The following is a 19,181-nucleotide window of genomic DNA, read 5'->3' on the forward strand; positions in this document are numbered from 1 at the left end:
ACTTGTGTTTTATTTCAGGAATACACTATCGACATCTTTTTCGCTCAGACCTGGTATGACAGGAGGTTAAAATTCAACAGCACAATGAAGGTTCTGCGCCTCAATAGCAACATGGTGGGGAAGATCTGGATCCCAGACACTTTTTTCCGTAACTCGAAGAAGGCCGATGCCCACTGGATCACCACACCCAATCGCATGCTTCGAATCTGGAATGACGGTCGGATACTCTACACCCTCAGGTATAATTCTATGCCTTGCTTGTTATTGCAACTATCACAATTAAAGGTTAAATTGTTCGTCATGCAACCTATTATTTTCTGCTAGAGAATAACATAAAACATCAATGTTTGTACACAATTAGCCCCTACAGCTGATTTAAAGGAGAGATAAATTCACAAAAGTCATCGTAACTAGCCTCGCCTCAACAATTCAAGGATTAAAGGTGGACTGACGGTTACTCAAGAGGCCCAAGGCAGTTTAACTGTGACATGAATTTGCATGCATGGCTTCTGTCTTACTGGATGAGGCGAGATGGTATGAGTAGCTGAGTTTGCACGAACCTCTGTGTTCCAATCAAAATCAGTTTGGAAGCTCAACGAAAAATTAAATGATCCATCTGAACATCTTTCACGAAAGTCAGATCTGTTGCAGAGGATTAGAATGACCCTGAAACCGATTTGAAGGACAACGGAGTATGCAAACTGTGGAATGGATTAACTAGTGGAATCATTGTGTCATTGCATATTCAGTGTTATGACGTAGCAAGATAGTGGCAGTGAAGAAGGTGATGTGCTCAAACATTTCAAGATGCCTATAAGGATTTCTTGAGCTTGCCGCCTGTCATTTATTGTGTCATTCTTCTGCTTTATTAAAAGCATCACAGCAACAACAAAAATTGCATTGATCTCATGACTGACGTCCACCTTCTGTTAAAAACACACAAACTACTGTATATATCAGTGCCTTTGCAGTGATGGGCGGTTGTCAGAAACAAGATGCATACTTGTACTACAGTTTTTGGGAGCACTCCAGCTAGAGTTTCAAGTTTCTTAATTAAACGGGATAAGGTCATATCCCAGTTTCTGAGACCAGGAAAAGATTGAGATTTGCACAGAATCATAAATACACTGGATGCTAAGCCTGATAACACAAGATATCATCTGCACAATAAGAGCGATAGCAAACCCTTGTGGACTACAATCACAATGATGGATGTTCTGCTAGACTTAAAACCACCCCTCCACTTCATTAATTTGTTAAGGAACCCAGAATTTAACCACCGGTTAATTAGGATGACCTCTGTTGCTGGGGGAGAACAATGATACATGACAATAGTGAGTGCTTGGATGGGTAAAGTCATTCAAGGTCATTTTCTCATTAAGGGGACATTTAATGACTTTGCCTTCAAACTCCAAGCGTGAAAAGGAGAGATGGGTGTGGGCTTCAAAAATAATTAACTTGGTCTTGATTACAATTAATAATACCTCCTCATTCAGCTGTGAGCCAAGCACTTATTCCTTCAATCCTCCTCCTCCTTGCAGTCTGGTAATAGTCGTGTAAACACCCCCCCCCCCCCCCCCCCTGCAAGCTGCACAGATAACTTATGGGAGCTATACAGATAACAGCAGTGAGCCATCTTATATGTTGCAAGGAAAAGCTTTGTACATTTTACATATCCATCCATCCGTCCAACCATCCATCAATCCATCTTCCACCACTTATCCAGGGCCGGGTCACAGAGGGAACAGTCTTAGCAGGGACTTCCAGACTTCCCTCACCCCAGCCAGCGCTTCCAGGTGGATCCCAATGCATTCCCAGGCCAGCCGAGAGACAGTCAATCCAGCTTGTCCTAGGTGCTCCTCGAGGCATCCTCCCAGTTGGACAAGCATGGAACACTAGGGGGCATCCAAAATAGATGCCCCAGCCACCTCAACGATGTGGAGGAGCAGTGGCTCTACTCAGAGTTCCTCCCTGGTGACTGAGCTCCTCACCCTGCCTCTAAAGGTTCACCCAGCCACCCTGCAGAGGACAGTCATTTTGTTTGTTTGTTTTGTTCGCTTGTTTCTGGGATATTGTTTTTTAATCATGATCCAAAGCTCATGACCATACGTGAGAGTAGGAATGTAGATTGACCCGTAAATCGAGATCTTTGCCTTTCGGCTCCGCTGCTTCTTTACCACGACAGACCGATACAACGACCGCATCTCTACAGCGACTGCACCGATCCGTCTGTCAATCTCACGCTCCATTCTTCCCTCACTCGTGAACAAGACCCCAAGATACTTGAACTCCTCCACTTGAGGCAAACACTCCCCACCAAGCCGGAAAGGGCAAACCACTTTTTTCTGGTTGAGAACCATGGCTTTGGATTTGGACGTGCTGATTCTCATCCCACTCGCTTCGCACTTGGCTGCAAACCGCCCAGTATATGCTGAAGGTCCAGGCTCTAAGAAGCCAACAGGACAACAAAGCAGAGATGAAATCCTGTGGTCCCCCAAACCAGATCCCCCTCCGGCTCCTGGCACAATGCACCCATTGGTGGTGCATTTTGGATTGGGGTGTATTTCACATATATTGTATTTAAAACAATAACAGATTGTGGATTTAAAAATGTGTTTCTGCAGGTTGACCATCGATGCCGAGTGTCAGCTCAAATTGAACAACTTCCCAATGGATGAGCACTCGTGTCCCCTGGAATTTTCAAGTTGTAAGTTTGGCCATATGTTATGGTGATATGTTAGTCATACCACTTCCTCACACACACACACACACAAACATAAAATAATACACAAACAAAAGTGCTTATAAATGTCTGTATTTACAATGTGCAATATCCAGGTGTAAATTTCACCGTTTTTAGGGGGATCTGTAATTGGTGTAAAATATGTATCTATGTTTTACAATATACAATGAAAGATGTACACGTGACTCATCTACAGTATGTTCCTGCATTTCTGTAAAGTGCTTTAATAAATAATTAATAATGGTAATGTTGTAATAAAGCTACTGAAATCCAACTTTTAGTCAGCCATGGATACATCTAGTCAATTTTGCTTTCACTTCAACTCTATATACCTCGAGATCTTGTTGACATGTTGTGCAGGAGTCTGTTAGGTAACAGCTCTTTCATGAAACAATATTTGTACGCTGGCTAATTGGTGTGAATGGTCTCCTTGAAAATACTCTGTGGTTTTGTTTTATGTTCCAACATGTTGTTTTATGCAACAGAGAGCTTATTGGAAATCTTAAAATATTTCCTAAAGTGGATGAACATATATTTTTGCACCAGACTGGTCTCCTCTCCTTTGCTCACTTTAACTAAGTTCTATTTAACTCTGCCCTGTTCAGACGGCTACCCCAGAGAGGAGATCACGTACAAGTGGAAAAGGAGCTCAGTTGAGGTCGGAGACATTCGATCCTGGAGGCTCTATCAGTTCTCCTTTGTCGGCCTCAGAAACACCACCGAGGTTGTCAGAACAGTCTCAGGTAAGACAACAGTCTACTTGTTATTATTATTATTATTAGAATGATTGTAAAGCAACCTCAATATTAGTGAAGAAACTACTTCAGCCGTCTGAATAGTTCATTTCAATGATACTTGACTTTCTACTGTTCTTTTATAATAGTTCTTTGGCATATTACTCATTCATTCATCCATCTTCTTGAAGATGAGATGATCGTAATCATCTCCTCTTCATCAGCTAATCTAAAGTATGGGTTTCCAGTGTTGTTGAAGCATATCCCAGCTGTCTATGAGCGAAAGGTTGGGGGCACACCCCGGATGAGACACCAGCTCATGGCAGTTGGCATATTACAATTACCGGTAATATGTTTCTCTGTTTATTGGTTTTTAACAGTACAAAACATCTTGTTCTGTTTAGCATACTAGCTAGCTCCGTTTTAACTGCTGTTGTTCATGGTTAGTCTCAAAATGCTGCCACACAATCAGATGTCCTACACTCCACACTTTCACAGCAAAGGGCTCACATCGCCCAGTCTCTTGTTGAAATAAATGAATGTGCATGATCATATCCGCACACTTGCAACTTAATGATTTACACTACGTATTAAACAGTTACTACTACTCTAATTTTGGCTCGTCCCATTAGGGGTCGCCACAATTATTATTTAAGAACATTTAGTGTGCTCCATTTCTTGTGAGATGTTAAATGATAAAATATATTTTTTTTTAACCTCTTAATATTCCCGGGGTGCCAACATAAATGTGCTTGCGTGCCAGTCATGACACGCATCTCTTAGGTTGCCGACCGCTGATTTCTGTATTTCAGTTTAGGGTTAAATCGGTCAAAAATCCGAGCTGCAGCCTCGATTGTTTGAGCGGCCCTCACATCTTAAACCTACTTCCTACTATATGCAATTAAAGCTACATAATTGGTCACGTGACCTGGGAACTGTTTTCGAGATAGCACACAGTATTTACCAATGAGTATTAAGAGGGCAAGAGAATACAGATACGCAAGGTGGAGAAGCGTTATACCCGCGTTACAGAAGCGTTATGTTTGCGTGTGCTGCACGAGGGTTTACATGTGCACAACTCTTAAATTGTTGTAGTTCAAGTTAAAAAAAAAAAAAGTGTCCTAATCAAAACATTTCTCAAGTGACAACACGAAAAAGGCAATCTGCTTGAAGGGTAGAATTTGCAGTGTCCTTTGAGTCACTTGCTCGGATCTGGTTTGTTATTTTCCCACAGCCATCTGCCCTCGCATCAGATCAGAGAACCTTGACTATGGCTCAGAGACCTCTTGTCTCATTTTGCAGTCACTTTGGTTTTCTGGCCTAGCTCATGATTCTTGAACTTCACCCTCAAAGAATACTCAGTTACGACCTTATAAAGACTCAGTGAATGATGTAGCAGCAATGCAGAAATATTCCTCAATATGCTGTATGATTATCAGATCTGTTTATGCATTTTACATGCTGACAAACATTCTAATTGTAAACAGTTGCTATGGTGATTTAGAGATTATAACCCCATTTTTTTGGGCAGTTTAATTCAAACTAATCTCTGGTTGAGAATTAATCTGATAGTCAATATGAAAATGTATATGCATGTAAATATGTAAATAATTGCATTTGTTGCAATTTGTCAGATCGTGCATTGACATTTTATAGTTTCCAGGTAATTATCATGTCATGTGAATATAGCGTCAAAGTTTGTCAATGGACAAACAGAAAAATCAAGTAAAATTGTTGATGATCCTGTAGTTTTGTAAATTGACCACTGAATTATCCATTCTCAGATAGAGATCTACAGCCTACAGGTCTCTTATACACTAAGTAGGGTGATTGTCCTTCAACTAGATGACCCTAAACTTTCTTTTCGGCAACAGTTGGTTTGTATCTCAATGAGACATGGACAGTTTATACTAGTAATAATTGTTACATTCAAAAAACAATTCAGGTCAAAAGCTATACTGCATCACACATCTGGCACCCAATTGAAATTAGGCCACAGAAGGAAGAATGCCAGTAATCTGTGCAGACAGGCAGGCAGGTAGATTGACCTGATCTACCTGACAATGATGGCTGGAACAAATAGTCAGAGGAAGGGATTTTGTCTCATTCTATTACACAAGCCAACTTCTCCCAGGCTCAGGTTGTCACAGCAGCCCTGTACCTCTGGCTGTATCCCGTATCCGCTGTGTGGTTTTTTTTATACGGGAAGATTTAAAAAACTAAAAAAAGCAATGCATGATTAAAGAACAACTGAGTGATGTATGAATTAATAAGGGCTCAAGCCGTGACTCGCCATCTGCTGCTCTGATGCCGTTTCAACAGCATTTTCTTATTTTATTTCTCCTCCCACCCTCAGCCAGCATCCAAAGGCTTGCCATGTCAGTTCACATCAGGGGCTGTCTGCATTGCCTGGGACCCCACACCTGCATTTTTACACACACACACACAAACACAGTTAATATGGTCACGCACAATGTCAGTTCTAAAAAAAAATAACTGCTGCAAGGACACCAGCAAAAAGGAATGAGGGAAACTAACAGAAATTAACAGGATTTTTTTTTTGTGATGAATAAATACTCTTAGGATAACTACAAAGTTATTCCCTCCATAATTTCATGACTGGTTTCAGCTTGATGGAATATTACTGTTTTTGCAACATTTTATTGGTCCCACAAAGGGAATTTGCAGAGCAGGATCCCCTTAACCGGTTTGCAGTCAGTTAAGTGTTTAAGGATATGAGGTGGAAATGTGCGTATTTATTTTACCTGAGGCTAAATTATTGGCTTCATGGCTACAAACAGCCATTTATAAATGCTTTGATTCTGCACGCCAGATGTCCAGTAACATATACATCATGTTTTATGCTCGCTCCCATCTTTTATCTACTCCAAAAATTAACTTGTGCATTATAGATGCAAGTTAGATGATGAGGTTGAAAAAGTTAAAGCGTTATGATAGTAATTTGTTTGGTAATCTAATGGGCGTAAAGTACATTTCTGGGTCTCTCTGATGCCTTTAACCATTTCCACTTAAAATTGTGCACAACACAGATGGGAGAGAAGCTTTTGCTTTCAAGTATTTAGGCAATGCCATTTCCTGTCTCTTTTTTTTCCGTTTATAGGTACACATCCAAAAGCAGTGACTCATGGGTGGGTTTTGCCAGGACATTAGGTTGCTACTGTGCTTTTAGCTGAGGACTCCTGTACGTTATATACAGCAGTCAGTGGGATACATCTGAGTGTGCTTCACAGTACTTTGGGTTATTTGTTCTGTATCCATGAATTAATGCATGTTCCAATGTGTCCATTTGCTTGCATGCACGTTTCAGTGTAGCTACAATGAATCTGATCTTGCTTTATGTATTCAGAGCTATTCTTAGAGTGACCTTCCAAAAGCCAAGCCATGCAGCCCTGTTGTCTGTGCGCGCCCGCCTGTGTGATTTAGTTTGAGTGGAGAAAGCCCAGGGACACATCACTGGCCCTCTCCTGATTACAGAGCTCCACAGTTTACGGATGATTCTTTGATGGGGGAAATCTGGAGGCATTGTGGTTGAAAGGAAGAAGACAAAAAACAGCAAGCAAAAGATTAATACGTGCACCCATGTGCAAAGTATTTATGAAAAACGATCACACCAAGCAGCCCTTCTGACAGGCCAAAAGACTCATATTCATTGCAGATTGTGCTGTAATTTCTTTATAGAGTCGATGCAGAAGAATCACCTCAGAATGATATTACCTGCAGACCTGACACACCCATGCGGTTGCTCGTTCATCTTAACCCCTTAAAACATCTTTGGAAAATAAGGTCTTAATGGAACCTTCTGCCAAATTTGTCAGAACATAACTTGTGCTTAATTTATGTTACTTTTGCAAAATCCAGAATTATATTCCATGGAAAATGCAGATGCATGTCTTGGCTTGTATCTATCAGCTTTTTCGGGGGGTGGGGAAATCAAACTTCTGAAGTAGAAGTCTCAAAATCCTGAAAGGCCATGTGTATCAATTATGATACGTTTGGCAATACCGTGTTAAAATGGGAGAGAAATGTATTGAAATTTGGCCCAATCTAATCATTGGCTTCATCTGTTTGCATTTTTATGGAAAACGTTTTTTTCTTTATGGAAATCCACTAAAAGAGGGAGAGGGGTGACAGGAACATAGCAGTATTTCTTTGGCATCGGGAGGCTTGTGAAATCCCTTGGAGCGGTGTGGCGACAGCCACAATTTATATCACATATATGTTCAGTTTGAGAAATCCAAAGCGATCAGCAATCAAATTCCTTGGTAAACAATATATGATGCGGTAGAGACAGGGATGTTTGCCACAACCTGTCTGGTTTAATCAAGAGGAAGTGGCAGTAGAGAAAAAAGAAATAAAACCGAAATGTCAATGTCATATCAATGTTGTTGTTTTTGTTGTTACTCAGCCCTTTTTATTGCTAATCAAGTAAGACAGCTGTGAAATCATTCATTCTAATGTATACATTTCACATCAATAGTACCTTTGATATTTCTAACCGATTACACTCATGGCTATAAAGTGCTGAAACAATGTTTTTGCACAGGTTGCTACAAAAGCTAGCATCTGTAATCTCTCCTTCCTCCCAGCCCCTTTAGTCCCTCCCTCTCTCTCCTGCACCTGCGTGATAGTTGTGATGGGCAGGAGTGGGAGGAGGAATTGCTCTGACTCAGCTCAAAAGCCTCCTTTTGTGAAGTTAAATACCAATTTAATACCTTCCCTATCCCACCTCTCCCAGTCTCCACCCACACATTCTAACCTGACCCATGCACTAACAGGAACCGCACTCACAAGAGTCTGCCATACACAACCTAGACCTTCTTTCCTGCTCACTCTTGCAAAATATATTTTTTCTTTTTTTTACACCAAGTATATCCCTGTGCCCTACTTTCCACAGCCCTCTCTCTTTGCTTTCTCTCTCTCTTTCTCTTTCTTGACATACTAATAAGCCTGTAATTAAAACCTGAAAACAGGGGGTAGTGATAGGCCATAGGAGAAGACATCACTATGGGAATACTGCTCTTGTTTTTCTTCCCATCAACGAGCACTTGAAAGACTGCCTGCAGTGAAAAATGGAGGCATGCAGATTTAGAGAGGTAGATTCTGTTTTAGAGTTTGCTAAGATGTCAGTCATCTCAGCATTCTCTTGTGTTTGTTCCCAAATAGAGGACACAGCACGAAGTCGGTGAAGATGGGGAAACAGAATCATAATCAGCGTCAAATGAAGTAATCTCCACGTTAGTGTGACACATATTGTTTTAGATGCTGTAATGATGCCAAACCTCCAAAAACATAGGACTGCCTGAAGCATGAATTTTGTTTTTTGCAGTCACGACAAGTCTATATGCCTTGACCGACCCACTGGAGTAGCTGCGGTGGCTTGTGGAAGCAAAATGCAAAGCCACTTGAAATAGTTAATCACTTTCATACAGCCACAAATCATGCTACAGAAAACATTGTTAACCCAGGAAACCAGCCATGTCATAACCCTGGTGATTGACACACACACACACACAATAGCATGTGTCATCTCTGACACAGATGACCCCCGACAGGAGAGGGGCTGAGAAATGCATACTGTTGGCAGCTTTGCAATGTGTCTGTCTGCCTTCACTGCGAGGCCAGCATGGGCCTCAGGTCTGTCCTGCACATCCAAATGCACACCAAGTTTCAGCCTGGATGCCAGCAGAATGATTTCCTCAAATGACACGTTTATTTTTCCAGGTCAGCTATTCTCAATTACCATGTTCCTATGAACTCCCATGTGGCTGTTGTGCAATAATGTACAGTCAAACTGGGATAAACCAGTTCAATACTCTTCAAACAAATACAGAATGTCTGTATTCTAATAATAATAAAGTATCAATCGGTTTATTGCCTTTCCAGTACGTTAACAGTCATTTGGAAGAGTAATATCCTGCCCCCCCCTCCCTCCACCCCACCATGTGTGTGTGTATTCTGCTCTGTGTGTGTTGTTGTCTCTGCAGGATTTAACAACAAAGCATCTTTGTTTTTAGAAAAATGTTCATCGCCGGTGAGCTTTTATTGCTTTGTGCAGATTACGTTAGCTTGAAGTAAATGAATGAACAAGAGATGATTGCAATCCTGTTAAATAACTAAATACTTAAAACCAGTGTTTGTCAGACAGCAGTCTCAGAATTTCCATCAGCACCAGCACCGAGCCGTATTTCGGATGAGGCCAAGAAAATGTATAAATATTGAGCAGAAAACGAGTTCCGTGTGGATTGTTTATGTTTCAGAAAGAATGTGACTTGATTATTAATGCACAAACAAGACTGCACTGTGGAATCTCAACAAAACCCTTAATCCAGTGAGGTACAGGAACCCATTTTGTTTGGAGTAGAAACAGGAAGTTGTTAACAGCCTGACGAGACATAATATTAGCTTCTGGCTAATAATACGCTTTCTGGCTGCCAGAATGGACGCCTCGGTCGATAGCCCCTCTTCAAAGTGCCTTCCTGGAAAGTTCTGCAGGCTGTGAACATGAAACCAGTGAACAGACCTGGCAGCCGGGTCTCACACTGGTTGACCTTCTGCATATGGAGGGGAACCCTAACCCATTATCATTAAGAGTCTGAAATAATGCAAATGGCTTTGTGTTGCTGACCAAGCTGATATAAATGTACTAACCAGCAGTTTCCATGATGTCAGTGGCCTCTTTTTTTTGGCCCCTAATAATGTAATGCTAATAAAAACAAAATAAAGGGGCTGCGAAATCCCTGAGAGGAGCCTTCATTTGTCTCCTGTACGCCAACAACCAAGACAGTTCACTGTAATATACGGCACACATGCCTGCATCAGCAGAAACATGCACAGCAATATGAACACTAATAGTTGCGCTGCCAGGAGCATTCCACTTGGTTTATTATTTAAAGATGCTATCAATGGCTGACTGAGCAGAGGTGCATGCTGGGATGCATCACAAAGACTTGGTCCCCGTCCAGACACTGCCAGGACTCTCTCACAGGCTACACATTTTCACATACACAATACACACTGACAGTCTCATTGCTCTCTGTTTCTCATTAACACACAAACACACAGATGCTGACTGTTCCTCACTAAACCGCAGTCTGCTGTGAGCCCTTTCTCGTGAGGAAATGCATTAGCCAGCTGTTCAATCCACAGCTGCAGAGACTGTTCCATGTGTTGTGGGTACACACACACACACACAGTATATAGTTGAGGAAGTAAGATATGTTTGCATTCAGCTAGTTGTAGCAAAAACACAGCAAGAAGTAGAAGAACAATCTAATGTTCATCAATTTCGTAGACAACTGACCGAGTTGGAAGAACAGGCAGAAACAAGTGGCCAGCATTGCAGTGTGTGGTCTGTCTGGCATAAATGCAGCGTGAATATGTTGCACATAATGAGTCGGATGATATGCATGCGTGTGTTCACCAATTGGTTCCAGCTCATCAAATGAGATTATGTGTAAGTGTGTTAGAATGTGTGTATGTGAAATACAACAAATCCATTGTTTCACCACACTAGGAAATATTTATCCCAGTCATGTAAAAGTGTCTGAGTTTTCTCAATGACCTAAGAAGTTGGCTTCCTTTTTCTTTCCCAGGTGGTCAGCTTGATGCCCCGATATATCTAGCCTTCCGGGATCCATCTAAATCGTCCAATTATTTGTAATATCTGGCGCGCACATCTTGTCATCTGATTTAGATCATCTGACTGTGACAGTGAGTTTATAAGTGAGGAAATATCTGTCAAACATCATCAGCATACAGAAGGAGCTTGTGTTCTTAGCCTGCATGCACCAGCTCTATGTTTGTTATTCAACAAGAATAGGGGTAAGACTTCAAAAAATATGGCACAAGTTAAAGATGAAAAAGGTGGGCCTTGTCATGCACCATAATTTCTCTGGATTTGAGGTGACATAATGGTATAATGTTCATTTTGCATGTGAAATGAGTAGAACTATTGTCCAAATCGCAATTTTTCTCATATTTAAAACAAAACACGGAGCAACTGGCTTGTCATGATTTTCCTCACCTCATCACCTACCTCACCTATCTCCTGTTTATAGTCATGGAGGGGCGGGGTCGGGATCTTCATCTAATTTTCCCATATTTCATTCTCACCACTGTTAGCGCAGTGAACTATATGGTCACATAGAAACCAAACTGTTTTGTGGCTTGACCTGGAGCTGCTGTTCAATTGGGATTCAACGTCATATCAGTGATGGACATGGGGTGGCTGTCTTAGCTGGTAAGAGCATTGTCCTCTTATTGGGCTGTTGGTTGCATGAGTCCCAGTCCCCACAGTTTGCATGCCGATGCATCTTCTAGCAAGAAACTTAATCCCAACTTGCTCCCTGGGCACTATAAGGGCTCTGAAAGCAAAGTGAAAGTGTTGGCCTTCCATTCCCTCTTAAATACACACGATGCAGAAGTTCTGGGAGCAAGAAAAGCCTTCCAGTGCCGTCATTTTCCCCTTCAGTATGTTCTTCTGCCTCGCCATCTCACTCTTCACTGGGGTCCTTTTTGCCTCTTTTGCCTTGGTAATCCTGCAGCCCATACACGTCCCCATTTAAATTAGGATTTCCGATCCCATTTTTTACACCTGACAGGTCTGTGGCCAAGTGGCTGGGAATAGACTTGGTCCCTGCTGCCCACTCATCACTGCTAAATAATTATGTGGGAGTGATCCCGCCGCCTTGGTGTCTTTACCACCGGTGGCTGGTGAAGTACTAACATTATCACAACCAGATTTACTCATTTATGAACCCGACAGTTCAGTTTATTCACAATTTGGCAGCAATTAACGGGTTATGTAAAAATTCTCATCAGCATTCTTTACACATACAAACTGTAGCACACAAAAAAAAGCACATTTAATAAATAAATCAAACATTATTATGGTCTTGCCGTTACTTATAAATGAAGTCAAAATTTATCATTTGCCAGTTTTCAGCTGTTTTTCTCTGTAGTCAACAAGTCACAACTAGAATCTCTGGGATGATGAGCGCCCCCTACCATGAGACACAAAAATGACGGTGCCTCTTTTCCAGTTGTTTTATCATCGCTCCACACAAGAAACACGCATATACTGTTGTTGACACACAAAAAACCCACCCACTATCAGGCAATTTAGTTAATAAAGCTACAATAAATAACGACATAAAGAAAGACAGAAATATGATCTCTCTTGTGTAGCATGTAGCACGGTTAGCCCAGTGGTAGTACAATCCATGGTGAGGCTTGGCTGGCCGCTGCCTCACCGTGTCTCTTCTCAGTATTTGAACGATAAATGTCAAAATTCAGCAATTTTAAATAAAAATAACCAAATACTGTTGAAGTTAAATGGAAAATATTTTTTTTGTACAAATCACTGGATATATATAACTAATATAATTAGAACATTGCATGTGAAATTCTTAATTCATTTATTTATTTATCTGACACAATGGTGGTGGTCTAAAGCACTTCATGTGAAATCCACATCTCAGACTAATGCATCGTTTACTTCATCCATATATGGAGGTCACTTTTACATGCAGCCCTGAACATATGGAATACATTAACTTCATTCTCTTGATGTTTTATCCTTCTACATCTACAGCATTCTCACTTTCCCTGCCTTTTTTCTGTTTCCTCTTCTCATCCAGGAGACTATGTGGTGCTGACTGTCTTCTTCGACCTGAGCAGGAGAATGGGCTACTTCACCATCCAGACCTACATCCCATGCACCCTTATTGTTGTCCTCTCCTGGGTCTCGTTTTGGATCAATAAGGATGCTGTACCTGCCAGGACATCATTAGGTAGAATAATTAGCATAATAATAATAATAGTAATAATAATACACAGTTTTGTATTATTGTATGAGATTGCATATCCCCTTTATTGCTCATTAAGTACTCGTATGGTCATCTCTTTTATTCTTCTGCCGCCTCTCATCCTTTCTGAGAAGAGGCATCTGCTCAGGAAACTAGTCCATCTCGATTAGCAGAGCCTAGCCTTCCACATATGTTTTTTTATGCATGCCTAAATGAAGCATAAATTATGCAATACAGAAGGGAGGATGCAAAGATGCAGCCTCAGCACAAGAATAACGCAGGTGGCCTGTTCTCCAAGCCTAATTCAGGAATAGGGAGGGCAAAATTGTCTTTAAAGGAAATGTATAACTTTTGAACTTGCCCTTGGTGTTCAGTGGACATCAAAAGTTTGCTTCTGATGCAGTAGCTTTGTGTTCCTTAGTCAGCTTCCCTTTGGGCCCCTAAAAGCTGCACACCCTAATCTCAAGTCCATGTGATCATTAGTGAGCAAAAACGAATGTTAAACAATCCCTGCAGGCAGAAATCCTTGTTCAGTAGATGCTTCGGTATCAGCGTTATTTTTTCCCATTATTAATCTCTCTCTAGAAAAAGGTTGTGTTGTGCTTGCTTTCTGCAGTTCTAGACATGATGTGTAGCTGAATTAATAACAGTACTATTCCCTTGGGGAAATTTAATAGACTCAGACATCTTTATTACCCTCGCCGAAGGGGAGGCGAGGGTATTGCAATTGGGTCCGTTTGTCTGTTTGTCCCCGCGCATAACTCAAAAACTAGTAAGCAATCGACTTGAAATTTTTACACAAGCAAGGTTCTGTCCTTGGCTCGGTCCTCCCCGAGAATGGCGTTGATCTGGATCTGGATCCAGATTCTAGAATTATTTTATTATTTCGAATAGTCTTTTGGAGGCGAAGGTCTGCAATCTCTGATTGTCTTTCTAGTTTTCTTTGAAAGACAATGAATGAGGTACAGAAACTCAGGTGGTTAGGAAGTGGACTAATGCAGATGACGTTTGATCCTTCATTGCCATCCACAAATATGTGATTTCACTCACAATATGGCAATGATAATCTGGCATGAAGGTCATCATCAATGTTAGCCCTGTGTTACCTTCAGTATACATGGGGCTTATGTTTGTGATCTTTTCAAAAGTAGTAGGAAGTAGTTGCTTAAATCACCCTATCAGTGTTTGGAAGTTGAGATTCCGTTTGTCCCCCCCAACTCCAGCAACATCAGATGCAGACAGAGTGAAAAAATAGGAGAGTTACTCAATAAAAGATCAGTGTGGTGGTCAATGGCAACTAAATCAGTCGATAATGTGGGTCAGGGGGACAGTAAAACACTTTATGTACTGCTGCCCCCCCGATGGCCTCTAGCTGTTAAGAGCTTGCAATTAAACAGCCAGCGATGATCGCCAACTTTGTAGATACTGTGTGTGTGTGTGTGGATAGATGGATGGATGAAGAGACACATAGAGGGTATAGTTAATCTGGGCACTGCTAATGCCCTCAGACTGGTTTAGATTTGTGAATTTGAGCTACACAAATAAAATTGTATTGATTCATTCATTCATTCATTCATTGGACAGGCGGACAAACCAGCGGACATGACAAAAGACCAGCCAGCAAGCAAACAAATAAGAAAGAGAGACAGATAGGCAGAGCAAGACTGAAAATAGACTATACATATAGCACAAAATACATTTGAATGTAGGTGACTGAAGCACATACACATTGCAAGTCTTCTACACTGCACAACTGAAAGTATTGATACTTTGGTTGGTTAGCACATTAGCAGTCATCTGATTCTGATATCCCCTTGGATCCACAGCAAAAATGCATGGCCCGTCTTTAAGCGTTCTCAATTTAAAACTTGAAATGGTGATGTTAAAAGGTATGCCAGAAGTGATTATGGACTTTGAGGTAACTTGGAGGCTAGAATTATCTGACTGTTCCAGGCCTTATCACTTATGCTTTATAACGTACAGCTTATAAAATAACTTCAGATGATGATGGTGGAATTACTTCTCAGTAAGTAAAAGCCAAATTACAGAGTATTTACTGTCTAATTTTTTTATTTATTTTGGATTTTTTTCTTTCTTCACTCTCACCATCAGGCATCACCACAGTGCTGACCATGACCACCCTGAGTACCATCGCTAGAAAATCCCTTCCGAAGGTGTCGTACGTTACTGCCATGGACCTGTTTGTCTCCGTCTGCTTCATCTTCGTCTTTGCTGCACTCATCGAGTATGGCACATTGCACTACTTTGTCAGCAACAGGAAGCCAAGCGCCAAAAAGGACAAGAAGAAGAAAAACCCGGTAAGCATCTTTTTAAGCATTTTTGTTTTCCTTTTTAAATATATTGTTAAAGTTTGGATTTTTGACCATTAATGTTTTTCAGTTTTACAGCGTAATTTACAACAATCATAATCCCAATCTATGGGCAATATCTTTGTGTAATATAATATGGTAGGCCCATCCCTTATTGAGGTCAAAGTTTGAATTCTATCTGCGGACTCGCTTTGCCTCTCCCTCTCCATTCCAAAACGTGGATAAGCCTCAGAAAATGCTGCTTGTAATTTTTACACAATAGCTAGTTCATTTTTATATATTTTTTTTAATTGTTGATTTTTTTTTTTGTTCTCTGTTTACATGTATTCTTTGTTATTTGTATGTTTCCTGTCTGGACAAAAGCTCCTCCGGCTATTTTCTTCAAAGGTATATTGCCTGTGTCTGACTGCATGTTTCTGATGCATTCTGGCTCTGTGAGCCTCGAGCACCTCACTGCTTTTCTGTATGTTCCACAGCTGATGTGCCTCGCTATAATCCTTCGTTATCGACCTGCTTTCTCTCTCTCTACTTGCATCGGTTAATAAATAGTAAATAGTGTCACAGAAAACACGAAAGGGGGAGTGGGGGGGGGCACACAGTGCAGAGGCAGCCAGCCAGACACATTTGTGCAGCTTTAAAAAATCAAATAAGCTTCCCATGCATCTCATGTCCAGAGGAATTGAGTTGTCATCACCGAGTATGGAATAATTCTGGCTCCCTCTGTCCTGTTACACTCATCGTTGTTGTCGTGACGAACAAGCAGCTGCTGCAATGCTGCCTCTTCTTTCCCTTCTCCTGCCAGTGAACCTGTACCTGTGTGTTTGCTGGGCTTCTCAACCTGACGCTTCCTACAGAGTCAGCAGAGCCTTAACAGACTGAAAAAGACAACCCCTGCAACTCCACCCATGCACACTCTCAAGAGTTGGAGGTCAAGCAAGATTAACAAAGACTAATCTCTAAACGCTCAAAATGCACCCAGGGTGGGTGGTATCAAGCAAAGATCTAAATTTAGCTTACGGACAAGGGAAGGTCATCAAAGTTCACCACGAAGAGATTAGCAATGTTTCATTATAGTGATCTTTTTTGGGGTTAGTATATTTATATAAACAGCCTAGACATGAATCGATATGTAGATTGAATATAAAGTGCACCTGTAGTATTTAAATAATACTACCGCACTCTCAATCGACTCAAGCCAGAGAATGAAGGGATCCCTCAGTACCATACTCTTTCTGCCATCTTTTAGAGGTTGTCTACTTTCAGCCAGTTAAAGTTGCAAATGTCACTGTGCTGTTTCTTTCTTTCATTATTATTTGTTATATTTTATTTGCTAACACCAACACAGCACAGCCGAGCCCGACCAGGCTACGAGGATGCTGCATTAACACTCCTTTTGCTTGAGCTTCCACTGCACTTCCAATCCCGTCTGAGAACCTTTCCTCATTAACTCAACATATTGTCTGTCAAATGAGGACAAACTTGCTGAAACTACACTTTATCTTGTTTTTCTTCTTTTTGGGGGTTATGCATCACTGGGACGGCAGGTTTGTGCACAAGTGCTGGACAAAATGAGAAGTTCAAGGGAGTTGTAACTTAGTTATCTTATTCATATTGCATGCTTACAGCTGAAAAACTAAACTGCATTACCCTGTTTATTTGCAGCAAGCATGCCAATGTAGATACTAACTGGGTCTGAAACCTGTAGTTTAAGTCTTTATATTGATATTTGCTGAAAGTAGAAAGGAATTAATTCACATGTAATGTTAATTAATAATACTTGTTAAAAAGTAATAATAATCGAATTATCCAGCACATAAATCACACTGTAAAAAGAGGGGCATTTCGAGCTTCTTGTTCCTGTTATGAAGTCAAAGCATAAAGACAGCTGCTTGCATGTTTTAGATGGAAAGTTGTGATCTGGAGACTTAGAAGCTCAACTTCAGTGCAGGCTCACCTCACTCTGGCTTTTATAAAGGTGATATGGAAATGATTATTTATTATCAAGGTCAAGGGAGATTCCCTTTCTGACAAGAGGAGGTGGAGGTGTTCTATTTAATCTGCCAAACATTCAGAATTTAAACCGGATGGTTAAAAAAAGAGCCGTTTGAATAATAATAGTCTACATTTTGAGATGCATAACTGATGATGCAGTCCTATTTTAAGAATGAACGTGGTTGACTGGCATCTGCCCTCCAGTGGTGAGCACAGCTTTCTCTTTTTTCTTTTTTTAGTGACAGAGCGCGTGGGCTGTAGAAACGTTGAGCTGTGTGCTGCTGCACATCTGCCAGCACATGCTCCTCCCAAAGCTTGGCTTAATGACGCATCATAAGCCGCACAAAATGAATCACAAAAATGGCTTGCAATATCCATGCAGGTCCAAATTATGACTTTTTGTTGAGTCACTTGTGATTGCGGTAGTTATCTGTTCATATTTATTTAGATGGTTTTGTAGCAGCCTCTTGCATGATCGACATAAAAAAAAAAGATTGACATTGCCCAGCACTGTAACTGCTACGTAAACCAGCATCTATCACTGCTGTGAAATGAATACCACTGTAATTTGGGCTCAACATATGCTGCCCCTTGATCACCACGAGCCTCTCTAATCACATTATTATCTATAGGTCGATATCTGCTTCCTTGACATTATAAAGGGCTAATTGGTAATTTGAGGGTGCAATGAATGCAAATAGATGTAGGATAGGCCTCCTGTTGTGTCAGAAGGGTCTTCATTATCGTTCTCTGGCTCTGGTGGCTAACTAGTTCTCTCTGTTCTGTCATAAGCAGACACCCACGGTAGACATCCGCCCGCGCTCGGCCACGGCCATTCAGATGAACAACGCCACACATATGCAGGAGCGGGATGAGGAGTACGGCTATGAGTGTCTGGATGGGAAGGACTGCACCAGCTTCTTCTGCTGTTTTGAAGACTGCCGCTCCGGAGCTTGGCGGCACGGCAGGTTGCACATCCGCATTGCCAAGATAGACTCTTATGCACGCATCTTTTTCCCAACTGCGTTCGGTCTCTTCAACCTGGTCTACTGGGTCTCCTATCTGTATCTCTAGGGCTTAATACAGTTTATTATATTCTATATATGCTATTAAAGGAACATTTTGAACGGACATCCACCGACAACACCCCAAGATTTGTCTCATTTTAATTTCATTGAACTTCGGTCATTTAATTAGCCAACAGACATTGCAAATGTTGTAGCATTACATGTTAATGGAACGAGGAGGTTTGTAAATGTATAATATCAACAACGATTGTGTGAACAATTCACGAAATCTTGGATTTTTTTCATGATATATTTTTTTAATGTGAAATTTCATGTTCATTTCCAATTGACTCTTTCGGTGATATCAAATCTACCCCAAACATTTAAACATATACAGGCCATAGAAAATGTTGTGTTCTTTTTTTTTTGTCCATGATAAGATAGAGATAAAGATATCACTTTAATAGAGCTATAATAGACAGACATAAAATTCATTATCAACACTTATTTAGTGTTGATACGGTTATTCACCTTATTTCCTACATCGG

At 41.0% G+C, this 19,181-nt stretch overlaps 1 protein-coding gene across 1 annotated transcript in view; it reads left to right on the plus strand.

Moving 5' to 3' along the window:
* The window catches only part of gabrg2 (gamma-aminobutyric acid type A receptor subunit gamma2), a 29,076-nt gene extending 10,376 nt beyond the window's left edge, over window positions 1-18,700 (plus strand). The window contains exons 4-10 of the mRNA XM_068744982.1: window positions 19-239; window positions 2,625-2,707; window positions 3,349-3,486; window positions 13,137-13,289; window positions 15,417-15,622; window positions 15,998-16,021; window positions 18,422-18,700. Of these exons, the coding sequence (XP_068601083.1) occupies window positions 19-239; window positions 2,625-2,707; window positions 3,349-3,486; window positions 13,137-13,289; window positions 15,417-15,622; window positions 15,998-16,021; window positions 18,422-18,700 (1,104 nt within the window). The remainder of the gene's footprint in view (window positions 1-18; window positions 240-2,624; window positions 2,708-3,348; window positions 3,487-13,136; window positions 13,290-15,416; window positions 15,623-15,997; window positions 16,022-18,421) is intronic.
* Window positions 18,701-19,181: the final 481 nt, after the last annotated feature.

Source organism: Brachionichthys hirsutus, chromosome 10 (genome assembly GCF_040956055.1).
Source record: "Brachionichthys hirsutus isolate HB-005 chromosome 10, CSIRO-AGI_Bhir_v1, whole genome shotgun sequence".
Lineage (NCBI taxonomy): Eukaryota > Metazoa > Chordata > Actinopteri > Lophiiformes > Brachionichthyidae > Brachionichthys > Brachionichthys hirsutus.